Consider the following 23,110-nt stretch of genomic DNA (forward strand, 5'->3'; position numbering starts at 1 on the left):
AGGCCAGCTCAAACAAGCAAGACCCTGTCTCAAAATAAATAGAAAGGACTAGGGACGTAAAGGATGTAGCTCAGTTGTAAAACTCTTCTGGATTTAGTCCTCAGTATTAAATAACTAAGTTACTATACAATGCTATTATTCAGTAATACTTAAACACTGTATATGGGTATATGTGGGTAGATGGGTATAAATAATTGACCTATCTTAATAGATTTAAAAAATACTAGCTAGGTGTTGGTGCACACCTGTAATCTCAGCAACTGGTTAGATTGAGACAGGAGGATTGCAAGTTCAAGACCAGCCTTAGCAACTTAATGGGGCTCTAAGCAACTTAGTGAGACCCTCAAAATAAAAACTAAAAAGCACTGGTGACATCAGTTAAATCCCTGGTCCCCCCACCAAAAAAAAAAACAAACAAAAAAAACACCAACACAAAACTTTTATGATCAGAAAGTAGATAAGTGAATACATGCTCATTTAGAGAAAATACCTGTTTTTAAATTTAAAAAGACATTTTCAAGTCTTAGGTCAGAGAGGAAATAAAAATATAGAATGGGGGCTGGGGTTGTGGCTCAGTGGTAGAGCACTTGGCTAACATGCATGAGGCATTGGGTTTGATCCCTGGCACCACATAAAAATAAAAACAAATAAAGGTATTGTGTTCATCTACAACTAAAAGAAAATATTTTATATATATATATATTAAAACCTGTAGACATGGATGAAGCTATACTCTGAGGCAAATGCATAGTCATAAAATGCTTTCATTGTTAAACAGTTTAAAAGGAAGATAGAAATTATCCATCCATGGCAAGAAATTAGAAGGAAAGACCCATTAAAACAAGAGAAAATGATAAATATAAAAACAAATTAATAAATTAGATAATCTAAAAACTAATATTAAATCTAGAAAGCTGGTTGTTAGAAGGGTACCATCAAATTTTAACAGGATTAGATTTGCTCTGTTAAGGAAAAGGCAAAAATATGTGAATAAGAATGCAAATGAGCAGTCTGTTAAATACTTTGATTTTTTTTTCCTCAGTATTTTCTGAAGTCTTGACAAACTGCATGATGGTTTGGCAAGTGATTTACTTTCAGTATGAGCCAATGCAATCATAAAATATAACCAAAAGGTATCTCTTAAACATTAATTCTTTTTCCTTCAGAAGACATTTATTTTATCTTTGTGTATGGGATATAAAATATTTTAACATTTGATGTTTTTACCTTAACATAGAATATGGAGGGTTTCCATGATCATATTTTTTTCTGTGGGTGTGTGGTACATATTCTGAAGTTTCGCTGTGAGAGAGTGTTGCATTATGTTCTACTTCAGTTTTAAGTGGGTGTCTTTTTTCTGTTGCTTAATCTGGGAAAATTATTTGCATTCTCTTGGAGGTTCTGTCTCTGAGAAGTTTAGTATTCATTGTCTGCTGATGTGTGTTTTTTAGTAATGTTTGCCCATTTCCCTTAAACTGCTCTAGTGCAGTTCTCTTTCCAGAACATGTGGTCAATGCATTGAATTATATAATCTCTTGGTGATCAGAACGCATTTGTCCAATAATCTCTTCTAAGCAAGGTTTTTATAGTTTAATGTTCTAAAAAAATTTATCGGATTTTTAGATTCACATCAAAGACATTTTATTTATTGACATTTGCTTACATATATACAAAACTAAAAATGAGCGAAATTTCTTAAATATGTGTTCAAAGATAGGTGTCTGAAAATACTTTAATTTTTTATTAATTTGGAAATTTCTGAAAGATAAAGATAATTTTACCATGTAGATAGTTGAAGCAAGCTAGTAATACAATAATGACTAGACTGTATTCAGTGTAGTTTAGACTTATGCCATATTTATATTTTCTTTTCGTTAAAGAACTCCCTGATATAACATTTCTGACCTCTAAGAGAATAAATAGTTCATGGCAAAAGTAGATAGTAAACATGGAAATTCAAACTGAGTAACTCGTCTAATATTTTTAAAACATTTTTCTGACTACTATGCAAAACATTTTTTCTCTATCTATTCTAACAGAATCTGTTTACCTAACATTATCTAAATGGGTTTTATTATATGGAATTTTAAGACTCATTTGGTATGTTACCATTGCTCTTCAGGTCTGAGAATAACATATGGTGCATTTTGATGTTTTATAAATACTAAAGGCCTCAAAGTCACAATAAACAACTTTTGAGACCATACAGAGCTATAACTATAGGAGAAAGTTTGTCATTCTGTTCCTACTAGTGACATCTTCTGTTTTTGTGCAGCTGTTGACTATAGCAGCTTCTCTCTCTCTCCACACGCGCTCTCTCTCTCTTTTGCTAAAAACAAAGGGTCATTTCAGTGTTTGTTTTATTGCTGAACACTAGTATCTAGAATTGTCCTTAGAACAAAAACCAGTACAAACTTTAAAGATTTATGCTGTGTATATGTACAGACATTAGTTATAAATTACACATTTCACTTTTTGAATTTGTTGCTACCAAAGTAATTGACAAATTGGGGATATTTTGGGGAAAAGGGCCCAGGAAAAATGTTATTTAAAAATTCATTTTGTTTCTATGGTTCTTTTTTCACTTCAGATTATTTGGTGTACTCATATTCCCCTTGCTTTAAAAAATGAATATAGTACAGATACTAGTCCAGATTTATAAAACTATTGAGAGAATTTTCATATGTTAAAAAGAACTTTTTGATTTTTATAAGAAATCCTAAAAATTACATTTTTAAACATTTTTTTTTAGTTATAGGTGGACACAATATTTTATTTTTATGTGGTGCTGAGGATTGAACCCAGTGCCTCACACTCTACCTCTGAGCCACAATCCAAGCCCGTAAAAATTACATTTTTAATATAGTTAAAAATATGAATTAAATTTCTTTCTTTTTAATGCATATGTGTAAATTTCACATAGTAAGTTTTCATTATCTGTGCATCATTATTGGAAGTCAATCTTCTTTTCAAATTGGGGAAACACTTATTAGTTTGATATAGTATACTCTATGCAAATAAATCTTGAGTTCTAATGAATATCACAGTAAGAATTACTAATTTATTAGCATTAGAAGGTGTTTTTTGTCTTATGTTAAAACACAAGGAGCCAACTTAATCTCACAAATATTTGTTATAACTGTAACTACTTCAGGTTTGGTTAATAGTAGAAATGTAGACTATATTGAATCAATACTGCTATATTATTCAGATTTCTGTCTCTTCCTTCTATCCCCCTTTTTCTACAAGCATTTCTACATACAGAATGGACTCTAGTATCTAGAATTGTGCTTAGAATAGAAACTGGTTTCTGTATAGATGATTTAATTTTTCTGAACAAAGGCTACATACTAAGCATATCAAGACTTGTCTTACATTTTCATGGATTTATTACTAACTACTTTTGTGAAAAATGAGAATTGTGCTTTTGTGGGTGCTTCTAATATCACCCTAGTGAGTTTATTGGGGAAAAGTTCTGCTTATAACATTGCTTTTAAGTTAATTATTTTAAGTGGTTAAAATGCTTGTATTTCACTAACTTGTTTCTCTAAAAATTATTTAATATCTTTCTAGTATTTACTTTGTTTTTAACATTCTTATAATTTAAAATTTTAAATTTGTTAAAAATTTCCTGCAGAAAATTACTTAAAACCCTTATATGACTACTTAAAACTCTGTACAGCTTAATAAATCGTTGTAAGGTAAACACTTTGTAAGTTTCACCCCAGTCAAGGTACAGAACTTTGCTAGACACCCCAAAAGCTCTCTAGCTCCCTCTTTCCTAAGAGTAGTTCCAGTCCTTGACTTCTATGGATCTTATTTACTCTTCTTTATAGTTTTGTCATTCATATGTGCATCCCTAAATACTATAATTTATATTTTATGTTTTTAATTTCTCTATAGATTTATAAAAAAGTAGAAAGGAAACTAAAATGGAGTACACTGTATAGTTTGCTCAGATGTCTACTGAGAAACTGAAGTTGTTCTCATTTTTTCCCCACTTAACTATGAACCAGGAATTTTTACCCTTGTGTTAAGGTTTCTTTTATTTGCTTCATCTTAGACATTTTCCTACCTTTTAATTTAGGGATACTAATATATAATTTCCTGAAATGGATAGAAATATGTTTTAGACTATTGAAACATAATTATATTCCTAACTGTTTAATGATTTCTTTCTTCAAACAAAATTAGTTAAAACCATGTTGTCCGAAGAGTTTAAAATTTCTTACTATTAGCTTTGTTTTTTGATACTGAAGTATGACTTCCTTTCATTCTTGATTAACGGCTCCGGTTATGTAAGAAATTATTTCATTGAAATGTAGTAACCTTTGATAAATTTTTCCTTATTTTATTGATCACTTTGTCTAAATAACTTTATCATTATTCGGTTATTTTAAATTGACAGTGCTGTTCTTTTCTGATTAATGTTTTTAAAGAGGGATTGTTCTGTTGTTAAATTGTGAATTTGTATTAAGTTGTTTGCTTATTTGTTAATAATGTATTCTATCTTTTCTTTGAAGAATGTCAAGCTTTCAGCTGAAGTAGAACCATTTATTCCCCAGAAGAAGAATCCTGATACATTTATGATCCCTATGGCTCTCCCAAATGATAATGGAAGTGTTTCTGGTGTAGAACCAACTCCAATTCCCAGCTACTTGATTACATGTTATCCATTTGTTCAGGAAAATCAGTCCAATAGGTAACTTATTTATTTTCTGTATTGTTTTCTGTGTGGGTTGGGGTCTAGAACTTGGCAAAACATACTCAGTTTTCTTTTGTAACTTTTAGACATTAATCCTTTGTTTATTTTTAAGAGGAATAAATAAAACCAAATGATGTAGAAATTTGAAAATTGTTAACATGAGTTATTTTCTCATTCTTTCTGTGAGAAAATGGAGGGTTTTTTTTTGATATGTTCCCTTTATTAAGTCATTGAAATTTATTTGAAATAAATTTCCCCAGAGGGAGGAATGCAATATTGAGAAATCTCTTTTTGAGATTAGGTATCTAATCTCATAAACTGGCAAATACAAGTTTTCATGGTTAGTTAGCAAATATTTCTAGACTGTGATTTTGGTTTAAACTTAGTGTTTGTTCTGTAGTCACAGGATGGTTTAGCAAAATGCCTGCAATTCAGACAATAGTAGTTAGGATATAATTTGTAGTCATGATAGCCTTGCTAGCCCTTCTGTGATGGTGTTTGGCACTTCATTGGAACTTCAGTTCATTTTATTGCTGTAAAGAAGTACGTTTAGTCTTTTTCAAGTTATATTACACACAGAAAACTGTATTTCCCCAGCACAGTGGGATAAATACTGAGGCAACTGGTGGCTATGGGCCCTGCCTAGCTTTCCTTGAGGGCTGAAGCAATCAATATTTCCACACATCTATAACACATTGTGGCACACTAGTGTGCCAAAGCACAATGTTTTGAGAAATTCTGGATGTATGATATATGAGGCCACTCAACTACCTTTTCAGATATTAAATGTTCATGTTAATATCCTGAGATTCTTAATAAAAAATCTTGAGGGTTGGACAAATAGTAGACACTAAAGGATCACTATTGATTAAAGTTAGCATTATATTAAAAATCTTTGACCTACTGAAAAATATGTGAGTTGATTTTGTAAACCAGTGATATTTTTCTGTTTGACAAAATGGTTGTATACAGTATGATAAATTTAACTGGTTTTCTTTTCTTATCTTAGCAAGTAATCTGAGAATTCATGAGTAAGCCAGCCAGCATATTATTTTTAAATATTTTTAAAATTATGGTAGTGAACATTTTTCCATTTTTCTTTGCCATGACAGTAGTGAGTGAGGAAAAGCTTGTTTCAGTTCTCCACTCTCAAGGATTCCTCATTCATCCACAGTGCCAGGGGGCTGTTGAGACAGGAAGAATTCTTGCTGGTTCTTTATAACAACTGCTCTACAAGAAGCTCTAATTTTGAGGATAAGATGTCGATGGAGACTTTTGCCTCTTCTCTTTTTTGTACCTGGAGCCTGCTTCTGTTGATAGGGAGAAAAGCCAGGAAGACCTGGACTTAACCAAGAAGTTAGGGGAATATAGGAGTGGAGTTGGAAGCCCTAAATGGACATGAAGAATGAGAGGTGGAGAAAATCATCCTATGTAATGATCACCTTACGCAATGATCGCCTTACTCTGCATCTTGCTGAAGACTGTCATAGTTGTTAGCACTGGACAGGAACTTTGGACTGACATTGTTTACAGACTCAGTAGCTGGATGTTTAACTTTTAGCAGAAATGTCTTGACAGGGTTGAGGGCAGAGGTACAAATAATAATGGTATATGGAATGTCATAACACTATCAGCATGGATTCCTTTCTACTGTCATTTAAATTGTTATAGGTACATGATGATCTCTATTTATAGCAAAGATATTTATATGATTTGTCCTCTTTCTCAGAATTATTGTGAAGCCACATTTTTTTCTTTTATTAAAAAAGAGATGAAAGATTTGCTTTAGCATTACCTTTATACTTGTCAATAGATTTGTTCCTTTTTGATTTGGTTTTGCAGGCAATTTCCTTTATATAATAATGATATACGATGGCAACAGCCCAACCCAAACCCTACTGGACCATACCTTGCCTACCCCATTATATCTGCTCAGCCACCTGTTTCTACAGAGTATACATATTATCAACTGATGCCAGCACCCTGCGCCCAAGTTATGGGTTTCTATCATCCTTTTCCTACACCTTATTCCAACACCTTTCAGGCCGCAAATACTGTAAATGCTATCACCACAGAATGCACCGAGCGTCCAAATCAGCTTGGACAGGTCTTCCCATTATCCAGTCATCGAAGCAGAAACAGTAACAGAGGGCCAGTAGTACCAAAAGTAAGTGACTGTCTTTGGCTTTTAAATTTGATATTCGGGCTGTTAATACTAGTATAAGTAATTTGTTACTTGGATTGATTGTCCTTTAATGCTGAATTAATGAAATTAACATTTCATTCACTAGTATAAAATGTAAAAGGTTCATGGTTTAAAAATTTATTTCTCCTGTGATAATTGTTTTTTAGACTTATAGTTATCTTCATGTTCCCTCAGAGTTTTATGTAAACATAATGCACAGTTATTTCCCAATTATTTTAATTTAGTGATAGAAATTACATAGTGATATCAATAATAATAAATGTATCTTGTACTTACAGTGTTGAATGGCTAATGCAGTTCAGGATATTCTAATCTTTAGAAATCAGGAGACATGGAAAAGAACATTGGTGATTCCTTAGATTCCTTCAACTTCATTGTTTCTATTCTGTGAATTTTTAGTAGAAATAACACTTTGTTATTTAAGAGGTGCTTTGCTATTATATGAACAAAGGATATCCTAGGACTGAAGAAAATGAAAGAAATATGTGAAACCACTTTAATTCAGGATCAGCCATTTGATTAAGTTAAAAAAAAATGAAGGCTTTGAAACTACAAGAGAATTAAGGTTTATTCTAGGCAGCTTTCCTGTTGAGGTCTTAAATATGAAAACTAAAAAACTAATAATAAGAAAAATCTCTTTCTAGTCAGCAACACAGCTGATGGACAACACATCTTGTGACTGTTATCATCAAGGAGTTGTTGCTTTTCTTAGATTCCCTTAGCCCAGTTTCTTCAGTGAAGTCTTTGCTGCTTCCTGCCATAATTTTTACAAATTAAAAAACAAACAATCAGCAGAGGTTACTTTGAAAAGCTTTTTGTCTTTGTTCATGGAAGCAGTTTGGGCCAAGGGAAATCCTTTTGGAACCTCTGAGAATGAAAAGAAATAAGTATTGAAAACAAAATAATAGTATATAATTTCCAGATGTTGAAAGAGTACGATTTCTCAGAATGTATTCCCAGTAGTTCAGCTTGGGTAGTTAAAGAAGTTAAATTCAGAATTCTATTGTGTAAATTGCTATTAAACAATAAATGCTCAAACTTTAAAAAGTGAAAAAAGGGATTAGCTTTTTAATGTTTTCTTTTTGAACTCCAAAGCAGAATTTTTTGCACATCATTGCTATCATGAAACTCAAATTTAGCCTTGGAGTAAGTTACCATGCTTTTTCTTGCCCTTTAAAGTAAAAATTTATGACACTTTGTATGACATGATTATACCCTTATTATTTATTGTTGATTGGGGAAATGAAAAATTCAAGTAACAGTTACATATGAATTAAAAATAAAAAATGAACTAATAGAGTAGTATTAATAGTTATTTGAAAAATAGTATGTAAATGTGTATAAAAGTAAATTATTTTGGCCAATTATGCTTAAGAGCAGATAATTTCATGAAAACCTAGTAGAGTAACCTTTCCTCATGGGTTCAGAGCCACTAATTTGTCAGATACAATTAGATGTGTTTTATAATGGATGTGTATTCTATAATGTTTAGTAAATTGAATAGGTTTCTTTTTTCTTTTTTTTTTTTTTTTGACTTAAATCAGCAACAGCTTTTACAACAGCACATAAAAAGCAAAAGGCCGCTGGTGAAAAATGTAGCTACTCAGAAAGAAACAAATGCAGCAGGTCCTGATAATCGATCAAAAATTGTGCTTCTGGTAGATGCTTCACAGCAAACCGGTAAGGCAGGGGTTCTACACATCATTGAGTTTTCTGCTTTCATGCATGGACTTTTTAATTGTGGACTATACTTTCTTCAGGGTTCTAGACTTTCATCTTTCCATTTGTCCTACGACTTTGTGAGAGTCTGTAGGACACTAAAACAATCCAAGTTCTTAACATTCTTTAAACTACTTGCTGGCTTATGTACATTTTTGAACAGGGCTTAAGTTTCCCTTTCCCCTCCCTTGTCTTGTAGTAGAGGAACAGTTCAGAGATGGGATTTTGCAGGTCCTGGAGAAATTCAAGAAATTCATTTTGTTAGAAATCAAAATTGTATATGTTTTTATAACTGAGATTAAAGCTCTTCATAAAACATCCTAACTTCCTGTAACATCTTTATGTCAAGTTTTCTGTGCCATCTTTAAGCACAGATCTGGATCAAATCTATGCATGACACTTGTATTTTATCAAAAAGTAAATATTCTAGTCAAATTTTAAACTAATTAGTTGAAAAAATTTTAAAGTACTGTATAAGCATTAAATAAAAATGCTTTATCCTAATAATAGATAAGAATTAATATCCTTCCCACCCCACAATACTAGGAATTCAATCTGGGGTGCTGTACCACTGAGCTACATTTACATCCCCAGTCCTTTTTAATTTTGAGACAGGGTCTTATTAAGTTGGTGAGACTGGCCTTGAACTTAGGATCCTTCTGCCTCAGCCTCTCAAATTTGTTGGGATTACATATGTGCCACTGAATCCAACTCAGAATTAGTATCTTGTAATGTTCTATTTTCCAGTTTATATCATGAAATTCTAGTTTGTGTCTCTGAGCTTAGCTTATTGTCTATAGAGTAGATATGTATCTCTTTTTTACCCATTGTCATTGACACTGGTAAAAAAAAAGAAAAAAGAAAAAAATAGAAATCCTGTTAAGGATCCAAGGCCAAGAAAGAATTAGTTCTGTTCAAGGCATAGTAGCTTTTTTTTTTTTTGCTCTTTCTTTCTTTCTTTCTTTCTTTCTTTCTTTCTTTCTTTCTTTCTTTCTTTCTTTCTTTCTTTCTTTTTTTTTTTTTTCTGTGTGTGTTTGTGTAAGAACACTGGGGATTGTGGATGGGAGGCAAGTGCTTTACCACTGAGATATATATATCTACCTTCCACCTTCCAGTTACTTTTTATCTCTTTGTAGTCTCTGTTCAATAGATTGAAATGAATAAAATGGCTTACTTTTTTTTTTCATTTGGGTTATGCATTTTTTTAAAATTAGTTATCTGTTCATAATATCCTTTTAAAATTACTTTGAACCTTTAGCAGAGAAAAGATTTGGGGATAGTTTAAAAGTATAGTTCTGGGGATTGTTATAGTATAGTTGAAGGGTTTGTAGGGCTTAAAGCTTTGAGATTGATTAACAGACTCCAACAAATGCTTCGAGTTGCCAAGGAAAAGAATTATTGGGTAATGTATCCTGAAGTTTTCTGTATTAGTTGTTCTAGTCATAGTGATCCATTTCTACATCCTTTCAACTCTGGGAAGGCTTTTAAAAAAACAATTGTTATTGCTTCTTTAGTTTGCTCACTTAGTCACCATAATGGCAGCCTTTTGAAGCTTAAAAATTTGAAAATGAGAAGATAAAGGCATCTGTTAACATTTTTATTCTTTAGTTTTTAATTTCTGAGCATTAATTGGTATCAGTAAGATAATTAAATATTATAATTTGATGGGAAAATGTCATTATAGTTATAACAAATATACACTTTTGAACACATGCTTGTATTATCTGGGAAAAGTTTAATAAGATGGATAAATATATACAAAAGTTAAATGCATTTCAATATGCCACCAACAAATAAAACTTAAGAAAAAATATCACTTATAATAGCAAGAAAAATATAGTGTTTCTGGGAATAAATCTTCAGAGATGCATGAGACATGTATGCAGAAACTATAAGGCTTTATTATAAAATCTTTAAAAAAAAGAAAACTAAATATCCTATTCATGAAGAATGATTTGATATTGCAAATGTCATTTTTCTCATAATTAGTCTGTAGAGTCAGTGCAGTTCTAGTAAATATTCCAGCAGGAAATTTTGTGGAACTGGACAAACTAATTCTAAAATAAAGGAGCAGTGGTCTAAGAGGAAAGATATACCTGGAAAACAACTTTTCTCTAGATATAAAAGACTTAAAATATCATTTTAATTTCTGTAGATATGTATTATCAGTGTAGTGTACAAGAATTTACAAAAAAAAAAAAGAGAGCCCAGAAATGAACCCCAAGTATATGTGGAAATACGTATGTGGAAAACAACAGAGATCGCTTTGCAGATCTCTAATTTATATCCCTCCCAGATCTCTTCCAGGTAGATTAACGATTTAAGTGAGAAAACTAATGGTAGAAGAAAATAAGGGCAGATCTTTATGACTGTAGGAAGAGAACTATTACTAAAATGAAGAATTTTTAATTTTTTTAAATTGAGCGAAAGAGCCAGGTGCAGTGACACATGTCTGTAGTCCCAGCTTCTCAGGAGATCACAAGATCTCAAGAGGATCACAAGTTCCAGGCCAACCTGTTTCTCATTTTTATTTTCTTAAAACTTATTGACAGTTTAATGGGAATTTATTCAGTCATCACAAAGAGTTGTCCCACTTTCCTTGCCTTGTAGATTTTCCATCAGATATCGCTAACAAGTCTCTCTCAGAGAGTACTGCCACAATGCTTTGGAAGTCCAAAGGCAGGAGGAGAAGAGCTTCCCACCCCACTGCTGAATCCTCTAGTGAACAGGGGGCTAGTGAAGCCGACATTGACAGTGATAGTGGTTACTGCAGTCCCAAACACAACAACAACCAGCCTGCAGCAGGGGCTTTGAGAAATCCTGATTCTGGGACCATAAATGTACGTAACATTGCCTTGATTTATCAATCATCGATGTCACTATTATTTTGTGTCCTTTAGTAAAGCTTAAGTATCTGTTTTCATTAACAATTTCTATAGGAGTGAGATGTTAAAAATGTATTTGTATATTTTATTAGTAATAAAAATTTATAGAACAGTATTCTAAAATTGTAATAAGTATGCTTCTAACTGGAGTAAATTGTGAAATGTATTGCAAAGTGTATAATCTCCACTCTTAAGGAGAAAATAATTCCCTTTTTTGTTTCCTTTTTTTAGCACATGGAATCATCTGTATGTGCAGGTACTCATTTCTGAATATTGTTTTTGCTATATTTTCTTCTTTGTCCCTGTCAAAGTTTTCAAACATGAAGATTCTTGATGCCAGAAAAAACAAAAACAACTATAAATCTTTCAGATATTTAGATTAATTTGAAAGCATAGTTTGGCTCAAAAGAATTGGGAAAGTGCCAGCTGGAGATATTCTGCAAGATGACATTTGAGTTACTGGAATACCACTTAAAGTTTATAGAAAAATTTTCAGTGTTACATTTATATTGCCTGGATTTCAGTGTGTGAAGTTAGGGGGCAATTTAGATTTTGGTTTCTTTTATAAGCAAATCATATCATTAAATATTTGTTGCAGGTGGTGTAAATTGGTCCAATGTAACTTGCCAGGCAACTCAGAAAAAACCCTGGATGGAAAAAAATCAGACATTTTCCAGAGGTGGAAGGCAGACGGAACAAAGAAATAATTTACAGGTAATTTGAATTAGTTTGGAGAAATTGGTTGTGAGGTGAATTCTTTTCCATTTGTTTTAATAATGGTGTAGTGATTATGAAGGACAGTATACTTAATTTTTGAAGATGCATAGTAAGTTATTTAGAAGTAAACTATTATAATTATATCTATAACTTTAAAGTGGCTTAGCCAATAAGACTTACTTAAATAATAAAACAAAACAATAAAATGTTGAATGAATGTAGTGAGTATATGAGTATATATTGTACCATTTTTCTGCTTTTCTGTATTGTTGAATATTTCATAATTTAAAAAAGGATGCCCTCCAGTACTGTTTTATCTGCCATGATTTTTTCTATCCATGTTAATATGTTAAAAACATTTTGTCTTAAATCTTCTTTGAATATAAGGACTGGAACTTTGTTCATGTGTATGTTTGACTATTAATACCCTTCTGTATATGGCATTGCCATAGTGATTGCTGCATTGTGCCATAAGGGAGAAGCTACAGATTGGGTTGCTTCCTGAAGGTCTGGAAGAGCAAGATTAAGCTGCAATATAGCAGTATGTGCTATAGACTACCACAGATTTCCAGTAACTTACATTGGTTGGCTATGAAATTAGGAAGTTGTTTATTGGTTGCTGTTTTTCCTTTTTGTTTTTAGACAGCTTTCCTGGATTCCCTAAGTTAAGGATTAAAACCATCATATAAGTAGATGTGCAGATGGATCAAAGTAAGGGGCAAGTTTATAGTGGATTAAATATGCCAACCACTTGCCTATTCTTTGCATCCCTGAAATGAAGTACTTCAGATATACCTTAACACTAATTAGGCTGTCAGGAAAACAGGCAGAATAATGTCCTCTTCTCTGTGGTTATTGCAAAAATGCCTTGCTCATTGCAGGTTTGTGAGGCTCTTTAGCTTTATTTGATTAAAAACAGAAGAACTACAGAGTGCTTGCACAAGGCCCTGGGTTCAATCCTTAGTACCACACAAAACAAAACAAAAACAAAAAAGCTAAAACATTTGTTTATATAGATTAGATAAAATCTACAAAATGTTAGTTTATGTGAGGAAATTTTTTGTTGAAGCTGCAGACTGCTAATCTTGCCAAATTTGTAGCACTGTTATTTTTGGTATCAGTAGCTCATTGGAGTAGAAATAATCCCGAAATGAAAAAACATTTTATCTCTGTCTCAACTGTTGAGAAATGGTAAAAGAACAAAAAAAGGAAATTAAGCAAATACACATGGTATTGTTAACTTTGTTTATTTTGTGTGTCTCTTCATTCCTAAAGAACTGAACCAGATGTTAAAAATGTGTTTTCTTTTTACTTGCTGTTTTGTTATGTGCTTTTCCTAGGTTTATATTGTTTGATTTTTTGAGATGTAGAATCTTTTCTAAGTCAAAATATTTTCCCCTTTTGCAATTTCTGATTGTGTGTAGGCTTTCACAGTCTTTTAGAAGTCAAATAAATATCTGTACTTTCTGTTTCAAGACTTTTTTTTTTTTTTTTTAGAGAGAGGAGAAGGGGAGGGGGGGGAGAGAGAGAGAGAGAGAGAGAGAGAGAGAGAGAGAGAAAGAGAGAGAGAGGAGAGAGAATTTATTTATTTATTTTAGTTCTCGGCCCGGGCCGCACACATGCCAGGCGAGCGCGCTACCACTTGAGCTACATCCCCAGCCCTGTTTCAAGACATTTTTATCTGAGATTTATCTTGATGTTTGGTAAACATACTGATGTAAATTTTCAAAGTAGTTAACCAGTCGTCTTAACTTTATAACCCATTTTTCCCTGTAGTTTGTGCTTCCATTATAGTAATATGATAATTTCTTTTTTCCTTCCTGGTACCAGGAACTGAACACAGGAATGCTGTACCACTGAGCTACAACCCCACCCCTTTATGTACTTTTTATTTTGAGACAAAGTCTTGCTAAGTTGCTGAGACTAGCTTTGAACTTGTAATCCTCCTGTCTCAGTTTCCCATGTCACTGGGATTACAGGTGTGCATCATGGTACTAGCTTAATATACTGACTTCTTATATCCTAGGTGCTGTTTCTCATCTGTTTGTTCCATTTATTGATTTTTGTACTTGTACCATGCTGTTTAATTATAATTTTAAATATCTTTCATTTGTGTACTTAGTGTAGATTCAATTTTAAATTATGGAAAGGAGCTGGGCTCAGTGGAGTGTACCTGTAATCCCAGCAACTTGGGAGACTGAGGCAGGAGGATTTCTAGTTCAGTTCAGATCCAGCCTCAGTAATTTTGAGGCACAAAGTAACTCAGTGAGACCCTATCTCTAAATAAAAAATACAAAATAGGGCTGGGGATGTGGCTCAGTAGTTGAGTGCTCCTGAGTTCAATTCCTGGTACCCTCCCCTCACCCCACCCCCCAAAAACAAATTTATGCAAAGGATCTAAAAATGTGTATCTTTTAAAGTGGCTTTATGATCAAGTTAATAAAGAAGATGAAAAAGATTGTACAATGAAAAATCTCATTTTCAACTGTTTCTCCTTGTCTTTTGTCCTCACCTGTACCTGTTTCACCTTGATTCATTTTTTATATACTTCCAGAGTTTTTTCTTATAAGTATATACAAGTACTTGTAAGTACATACATATACATTGTAAGTACATGCATATGAAACTTAGGCTTTGCCTCTTTCTTACACACAAGATAGCATGCCCACTCTTTTCTGTGCTCAGTAATATATCTTGGAGAGATTTTTATTATTTCCATATTACTACATAGTGGGCTTCCTTGCTTTTAATTTTTTAAACAAAATTCCTAATACTGTATGCATATACCCTTGTTGATTTCTGTAGTTTTGTCCATAGGCACTTGAGTTGTTTTTTAACTATTGCTCTTATAAACTTGATACAATGTCATTTAGAAATGTGTGTACCAATAGAATCAATTCCTAGATAAGGAACTGCTGGTTAAAAGGTAAATTCATCTGTTGTTTTGGTAAATATCACCTGATTGTACCAGTTTGCTTTCTTAACAACCTTGAAGAGGGCCTGTTTCCATATAGTTTTAGAAACAATGTTTTTAGTATTTTGGATTTATGCCATGTATTTGTCAGCTATTTGTTACTGGAACAAAATACCTGAGACAGACTATTTTATAGAGAAAAGAAGCTTATTTAGTTCATAATTTTGGAGGCTGAAAGTCCAAACAACCTGGAAAGACTCTGTTGAGGGAATTCATGTATAGGAGAAAGGAATCACATCCCAATATAGAAAGCTAGAGAGAGATGGGGGTCAAGGTTGTTGCTGGTGGAGGGGTAAGGCTTTTATAACAACTTTCTATGGTGAGAACTCACTTTAAGGAGACCAGTATTCATAAGAGTAGCTTCCTCATTGACCTATGGACCTTCCTCTAGGCCTCCCAGTATTGTCACTCTGAGAACTAAGCTCTCAACACAAACCTTTGGGGATGAGGGGGGGAGACAAACAATTTTCCAAACCAGTTAGCATGCCAATTAGGTAGAAATTTTATCTTAATGTAGTTAAGCATCTTTCCAGGTGCTAAAAGGCCATTTGAATTTCTCTTTCTGTGAACTTATCTGATCATGTATATTTTTTGAATGTTATCTACTTCTTTTCCCTTTTTGGGGTACATTTTAAAATCCGTTTGATCAAGGTTTTTTTTTTTTTTTCAAATTATTAAAGTTTCTAAGAGCCTTTAATCTGTAATTAAAGGTTTTTAATTAGGTTTAAATCTTTATCTTTTACTTTGCTCATTATTACTGCCATGCACAAGTTTATATTTTAAAAAACATTAGGAAAGTTAGTTTTATAAGTCGACTTTTTAGTCGTCGTCTTCTTTTTTTTAATGGCTTCTGAGTATTTATTTATTTATTTATTTATTTTTGATGTACTAGGCTTCAAACCCAAGGATACTCTGCCACTGAGCTACATTCCCAATTCTTTTTATTTTAAGAAAAAGTCTTACAAAGTTACTGAGGCTGGGCTCAAACTTGCCATTCTCCTGCCTTAGCCTCCCAAGTGTCTGGGATTTCAGTGTGTACCACCATGCCTGGCTGGCTCCTGAGTTTTAAATGAACTGAAAACAACTTGTCCTAACACCAGGGTTATAAAGGAATTTGCCTATGTTTTTTCTCTAGGTTGTTGAGTGTCTCATTTTCTTACATTTAAAGCTAGCCAGGCCCGGTGGCACACCTGATCCTAGCTACTGGAAGGCTAAGACAGGAGGATTGAAAATTGGGAGGCAGTCTGGGCAATTTAGCAAGACTCTGTTTCAAAAATAAAAATTAAAAAAAGGGGGTGAGGCTGAAGATGTAGCTTAATAGTAGAGTACTTATTTAGTGTGTGTAAGGTTTTGGGTGCCATCTCCAATATTGGGAAGAAAAAAGATACAGAAAGCTTTATTCTACTTGGAGTTTTTCCACATATATGGTGAAATATGGATCCTATTTTGTATTTTTCTGGTAGCACCCAAATCTACCAACACCATTTTTTGAAAGATTCATCTTTTTCAGAGATATGAGATCACCGTTTGTCACCTATTAAATTCCCACATGTATTGGAATCTACTCTGGTCTTTTCTATTCCATCAGCTTCTATATTAATCTATAAATTCAGAGAGAATGAACCACCTTGTGATGTAGCATCTTTCTATACAAAAACAGTATGTCTTCCTGTTTTTTGAGTTGTCTTACTATGTTCTTCAGGAGTGTCAAAGTTTTTCTAAAATAAGTTGGTATATATCTTCAAACATCATTTCCTAGTATTTTTGTTATGTAAATGGCATAAGAAAATAATCCTGAGTTTTAATATGTATTTGAAGCCATAGCTTCTGCTTTGCTTTATTCATGATTCCCAGTTTCTATCAACAAAACTCTTTCTTAGAACTGACAGAAACTATTTAGATATCATGAAGTTATTGGAATACTTGCATATTAGGGTCTCATGAACTTTGTTGGTTCCATTTGTTTGGGGGTTTTAATTTTTTAATATTTATTTTTCAGTTATAGGTGGACAAATATCTTTTTTTTAAAAAATTTTTTAATATTTATTTTTTAGTTTTCAGCAGACACAACATCTTTGTTTGTATGTGGTGCTAAGGATCCCGGGCCTCACGAGGCATGCCAGGCGAGCGCACTACTGCTTGAGCCACATCCCCGACAAATATCTTTATTTTATTTTTATGTGGCGCTGAGGATCGAACCCAGTTCCTCATGCATGCTAGGCGAGCGCTCTAACTTTGAGCCACAACCCCAGCCCCTGGGGTTTTTAATTTTAATTTTGGCACTTTTGTCCCTAAGAATCAAGTTGTATTTGTTTTTAAAGAAAATTGTTACGTTTGTAATACATGTACACTAACTCTGATTTACAAAACAAAAATGGGAATAGCCAGGTTGTAGGTCTTTGCATGTATATGTTTGATTTCAGAATCAAAGGCTTATGTTCTAACACCTACTCTCAGTCTGCTTCAAATTCTATTTATTGTTAGATTTTTGGGGTAACTGTAATGAAGATCATACTTTTGCATCTTTTTTAAGGGGTGATACTGGGGATTGAACTCAGGGGCACTTAACCACTGAGACTTATCTCCAGTCCTGTTTTGTATTTTCTTTAGAGACAGGGTCTCACTAAGTTGCTTAGCACCTTGCTTTTGCTGTGGCTGGCTTTGAACTTTCAATCCTCCTGCTCAGCCTCCTGAGCTACTGGGATTACAGGCGTGTACCACTGCACCCAGCTTCTTTAGCATCTTTTAATTCTTCAGGTTTAGAGAGTCATTTATTGTCAGGTACAATGGGTATTTGAGAGAAGGTGCTTTAATTGTCTTTTAAGATTCTTAGAACGGTTACTATGATTTATTTTGTGATATTGGGGATTGAACCCAGGGACACTCTACCACTGAGCTACACTCCAAATCCTTTTTTGTTTTTATTTTAAGACAGGCTCTCTCTGAGTTGCAAGGCTGGTCTCCAATTTGTAATCCTCCTTCCTCAGCCTCCCTAGTTGCTGGGATTACAGTCACCATGCCTAGCTTAATTTTTTTCCCCTAAACCTTATGACAGTTAAACACTTTGAAAAATCGTTAGTATCAAAATGTATTGTGTACATAGTGGCTAATAAAGAGAAATTTATCGCTCATGATCCTGGAGGCTAGGAAGTCCAAGATCAAGGCACTGGTAGAAGTCAGTGTCTGGTGAAGGCCTGCTTCCTAGTTCATTAGTGCCTGTGTTCTATGTCCTGACATGGTGGAAGGGGTGAGGGAGCTCTCTGGAATCAATTTATATATTTGTTAATTTTTCCAGTCCTGGAGGTTGAGCCTGTGGCCTTTTGCATGCTAGGCAAGTTCTTTACCACTGAGTTACACCCCTACCCACCGGGACCCCATTTGGTCCCTTTTATAAGATCACTAATTCTTTTCATAATGGCTCTGCTCTCATGACTTAGTCATCTACCAAAATTCCCACCTCTAAATAATATCACATTGGGAGTTAAGATTCAACACATGAGTCTGGAGGATACAATAATCATTCATGTGATTGGATGAAAAATTTATTCTTATACTTCTGATTTCTTAGAAACAAAAATTTTATTAACTACTTTTCCTTAGAAGTTAAAAAAATAAATAAATCGCAGATATCAGAAGACTTACATAAATAAGAGAGTAAGGGCTAAGATTGTGGCTCAGTGGTAGAGCTCTGTGTGAGGCACTTAACTAGCATGTGTGAGGCACTGTGTTCGATCCTCAGCACCACATAAAAATAAATAAAGAAAATTATTTTAAAAAGTCACCTTTAAAAAAAGAAAAGAAGGGTTTGGGTTATGGCTCAGTGCCAGAGTGCTTGCCTCACACATGTGAGGCATTGGATTTGATCCTCAGCACCACATAAAAATAAACAAAATAAAGATATTGTGTCCATGTATAACTAAAAAACATATTAAGAAAAGGAAAGGCTGGGTGTGGTGGAGCACATCTATAATTCCAGTGGCTCAGGGGACTGAGACAGGAGGATCTTGAGTTCAAAGCCAGCCTCAGCAACGACAAGGAATTAACCAACTCAGTGAGACACTGTCTCTAAATAAAAAATACAAAATAGTGCTGGGGATATGGCTCAGTGGTTGGCTGCCTCTGAGTTCAATCCCCAGTACTCCCACTCCCCCCCAAAAAAGGAAAAAAAGTAATGTGCAGTCTCCTGAAGTGGTAATAACATCTTGCAAAACTATAGTGCAGTATCATCACCTGGATGTTAACATTGAACAGTTAAGTTATAGAAGTGATCCATCACAGGATCTCACTTTCTGTTATTTTGTTTTAAGAATGTTTTATGGCTGGGCATGGTGGTGCATGTCTATAATCCCAGCAGTTTGGAGGCAAAGTGGAAGAATTACAAGTTCAAGGCCAGCCTAAGCAACTTAGTGAAACCCTGTCTCAAGATAAAAAATAAGAAGGGTTGGGGGAATGTAGTTCAGTGGTTAAGCACCTCTGGGTTTAAAGGAGTGTTTTGTGATAGTACTTGTATAATCCTTTGGGGTTGGCTTTTTTCACTCATCTGGTTTTCTGGAGATCCATCATGTTGGGCTTATCAGTAGTTCATACTCTTATGGCTGACTACTGACCAACTGTACTTTAGTGTGGATATACCATAGTTAGATTAACTGTTCACTCACTAAAGAACATCTGGTTTATTCTCAGTTATTGGCTCTTGTAAATAAAGCTGATATAAATAAATATTCATGTACAGGAAAAGGAAAGGTAATGATCGTTAATTGTCACATTTTTATATTTTCCTTTTAATTACCTTATTTGTCAGAAATTTTCAACTTTTTAAAATAAATTATGCACTTTGAACATTTATTGCATTGTACACTTTTGTATATTTTTCTGTAAGATGTTATATTTCAATAAAATATTTACTTAAAAATAATATTTTCTCTTCCCCTCCGGGGTTTATTTAAGGTTGGATTCAGATGCCGAGGCCACAGTACTTCCTCAGAAAGAAGACAGAATTTGCAAAAGAGACAAGATAATAAGCATTTAAACTCTAGTCAGTCCCATAGAAGTGACCCAAATTCTGAGTCTTTATATTTTGAGGTATTTTTTTCCAAAATCTATACATAAACTGTTATAGAAAATTTCTCATTAAGAAATTAATTTGTTGTACTGTAAATATTTCTTAGCATGTGACTCTACTATTAGATAGTAAATAATCCAGAAATATTGACTCATTTTTATTTGCCTTGATTAGATATATTTAGTCTACATTAACTTCATTAATGATTATTTTATAAATTTTTGTCATGTGTGTTCATTTTGAGATGGTATATTAAAGTAGAACTTGATTTCATGTGGATTTCATCCAGTATGAAACTTTTTCTCAAAATTTTTTGTTGTTGTTGTTCAGTCCATTTGTAAGGTTTTTCATATTTGAATAGTTCAATCTAGTTGATTTGTGCTGCCATTCAGGTGAGTCTTAGAGAAGGAAGAAAAATATACTCTGTAGTACTACTAGTACATGGCAACCTTCCTATGGAGAGTGTCCATCCACCTAGTAGAATGCAGAAATATAAACACCTAATACTTGGTTGAGTGTGGTTGGAGTTGAAAGTAGCCACAAGTCACTTTGGGTTTTAGGCAGGATAGGAATAACATTTGAAATGGATTTTAAGGAATCAGTATAATTTGCTTAAGTCATACATCCCTGATAATCCATTTATATAACTCATTTTGGTTGGATCATAGATTCTATAAAATAGGCTAATAGATGGAGATTAAACTGGAATTCTTGAGGTTAAAGGATAAAGATGAAAAATATGATATATAAGCTTAAGTAATTTCCCCAAAGTACTTGAGAGTACATCTCAATTATTCTATGAAAAATAATTTTAGTGTCTACAAATATGGCAATTTTAAAATATGCACTTAACTATGATTGGTTGCATTCTTATATTTAAAGATTTTAGATATGTATTTTCAATGTAAAAATATATATTAAATATACATTTTTCAATATAAAAGATGATATTGGTTAAGAATTAATTTGAGTAGAAAAATTTAAAAATTTTAAGCTTTTAATCTTGTAGTTGTGTATGTGGGATAGAGAATATATTAATAAAATGCATCTTTTCCAAATGATCTGAATGTGATAAAATCCAATTTAATATTTTTTCAATTACCTACCTGTTTGGGATACCTATAATTACTAATTTATAATTAGTAATCAAAATGGAAAATAAGTGCAGAAATCCAAGGATGAACATAATGTGGCTATGCTCCCATGCTTTAATAATTCATTTGGGTGGGATTTAGCATGTACAAAATGAGATTTCCTTTTTAAGGCTGATTTTAATTAGTTCAATAGTACAATACAGAAAATTATTTCCCCATTTTTCATTACTCTTAGCCATTATAAAAAGTTTTTTTTTTAAGAGTTTGCCCTCAATTGTTTTTATTAAAAATGTGAAATTATTTTAGGATGAAGATGGATTTCAAGAACTACATGAAAATGGAAATGCAAAGGATGAGAATATTCAACAGAAACTTTCTTCAAAAGTGGTAAGCGATTCTTTTTAGAAACATAAGCAAATAGACTATCTTTTAAACCATGGCTATGTGAAAAGAATAATATATTAAAGGTAGATATAAGGAGAAATGGGCAGAGTAGTATACAGAAAACAGTATGTTTAGTATTTAACTTGAATGTTTCTTTTTGTATTTTGTTTTGTTTTTGGTACTAGGGATTGAACCCAAGGTGCAGCCTCCTAAATCATTGGGATTACTGATGTGGGCCACCATACCCAGCCTAAATGTTTCTTTTCTTTTTCTTTCTTTTTTTTTTAATCTAATATTTTTTAGTTGTCAATGGTCCTTTATTTTATTTATTTATATGTGGTGCTGAGAATTAAACCCAGTGCCTCACACATGCTAGGCAAGTGCTCTACCTCTGAGCCACAATCCCAGCCTGTGAATTTTTTTTAAGTTGTCAATGGATTTTTATTTTATTTATTTTATATGCAGGTCTGAGAATTGAACCCAGTGCCTCACACAAGCCAGGCAGTCTCTCTACCACTCCAGCCCCAGAATGTTTTCTTTTTAACATAGCCAAAACAAAGATATTTTCTTTGAAATCTACAGTTTCATTATAAGACCAGAAAATATCATTAATTACATAATGAAACATGTAACAATCTGTACAGAAATTTTCTCAGTTAGTGAAAAATTTTACTTTGGAGATATTTTGTTTCATTTCAGAGGTCAAAGATCCAGACATGGGTCACTCATTGCAGTAAGCTGTTGTCCCTTTTTTCCAGGCTGAAATGATCCACTTTCTCACTCTGTTTTATGATGTCAAATCCGTACGTTACAGAACATGTCTCATTCTGGATTTCTTCTTTATGATTAGATTTTTATGATATCACTAACAAATGTTTTTTTCTGGTTATCAATAGTTGGATGATTTACCTGAAAACTCACCAATCAATATAGTTCAGACTCCAATTCCCATTACCACTTCAGTTCCTAAACGAGCAAAAAGTCAGAAGAAGAAAGCGTTAGCGGCAGCTCTTGCCACAGCTCAAGAATATTCAGAAATAAGTATGGAGCAAAAAAAGTTACAGGTATACAGTGATTTATATGAACAATTATGATAATTTATTTTCTAGGTTTAATGGGATGGATAGGAGTAATAAACATATAATAATGGTAACTTGTTATACTTTCATACTACAACAAAAAAATTAATATTTTTATATTCACTTTGCAGGAAGCTTTATCAAAAGCAGCTGGAAAAAAGAATAAAACACCTGTGCAGCTAGATTTAGGAGACATGTTAGCTGCTCTGGAAAAACAACAAGCAGCAATGAAAGCACGGCAGATTACTAATACCAGACCTCTGTCATATACAGGTAATTATATCA

The 23,110-nt window shown here is 33.1% G+C and overlaps 1 protein-coding gene across 1 annotated transcript in view; it reads left to right on the top strand.

Moving 5' to 3' along the window:
- Secisbp2l (SECIS binding protein 2 like) overlaps nucleotides 1-23,110 on the top strand; it is a 54,447-nt gene that overhangs the window by 4,428 nt on the left and 26,909 nt on the right. Inside the window, exons 2-11 of the mRNA XM_005316543.3 lie at nucleotides 4,524-4,702; nucleotides 6,548-6,872; nucleotides 8,456-8,591; nucleotides 11,241-11,470; nucleotides 11,747-11,771; nucleotides 12,114-12,229; nucleotides 20,154-20,288; nucleotides 21,669-21,749; nucleotides 22,643-22,810; nucleotides 22,957-23,098. Of these exons, the coding sequence (XP_005316600.1) occupies nucleotides 4,524-4,702; nucleotides 6,548-6,872; nucleotides 8,456-8,591; nucleotides 11,241-11,470; nucleotides 11,747-11,771; nucleotides 12,114-12,229; nucleotides 20,154-20,288; nucleotides 21,669-21,749; nucleotides 22,643-22,810; nucleotides 22,957-23,098 (1,537 nt within the window). The remainder of the gene's footprint in view (nucleotides 1-4,523; nucleotides 4,703-6,547; nucleotides 6,873-8,455; nucleotides 8,592-11,240; nucleotides 11,471-11,746; nucleotides 11,772-12,113; nucleotides 12,230-20,153; nucleotides 20,289-21,668; nucleotides 21,750-22,642; nucleotides 22,811-22,956; nucleotides 23,099-23,110) is intronic.

This window comes from Ictidomys tridecemlineatus, chromosome 5 (genome assembly GCF_052094955.1).
Source record: "Ictidomys tridecemlineatus isolate mIctTri1 chromosome 5, mIctTri1.hap1, whole genome shotgun sequence".
Lineage (NCBI taxonomy): Eukaryota > Metazoa > Chordata > Mammalia > Rodentia > Sciuridae > Ictidomys > Ictidomys tridecemlineatus.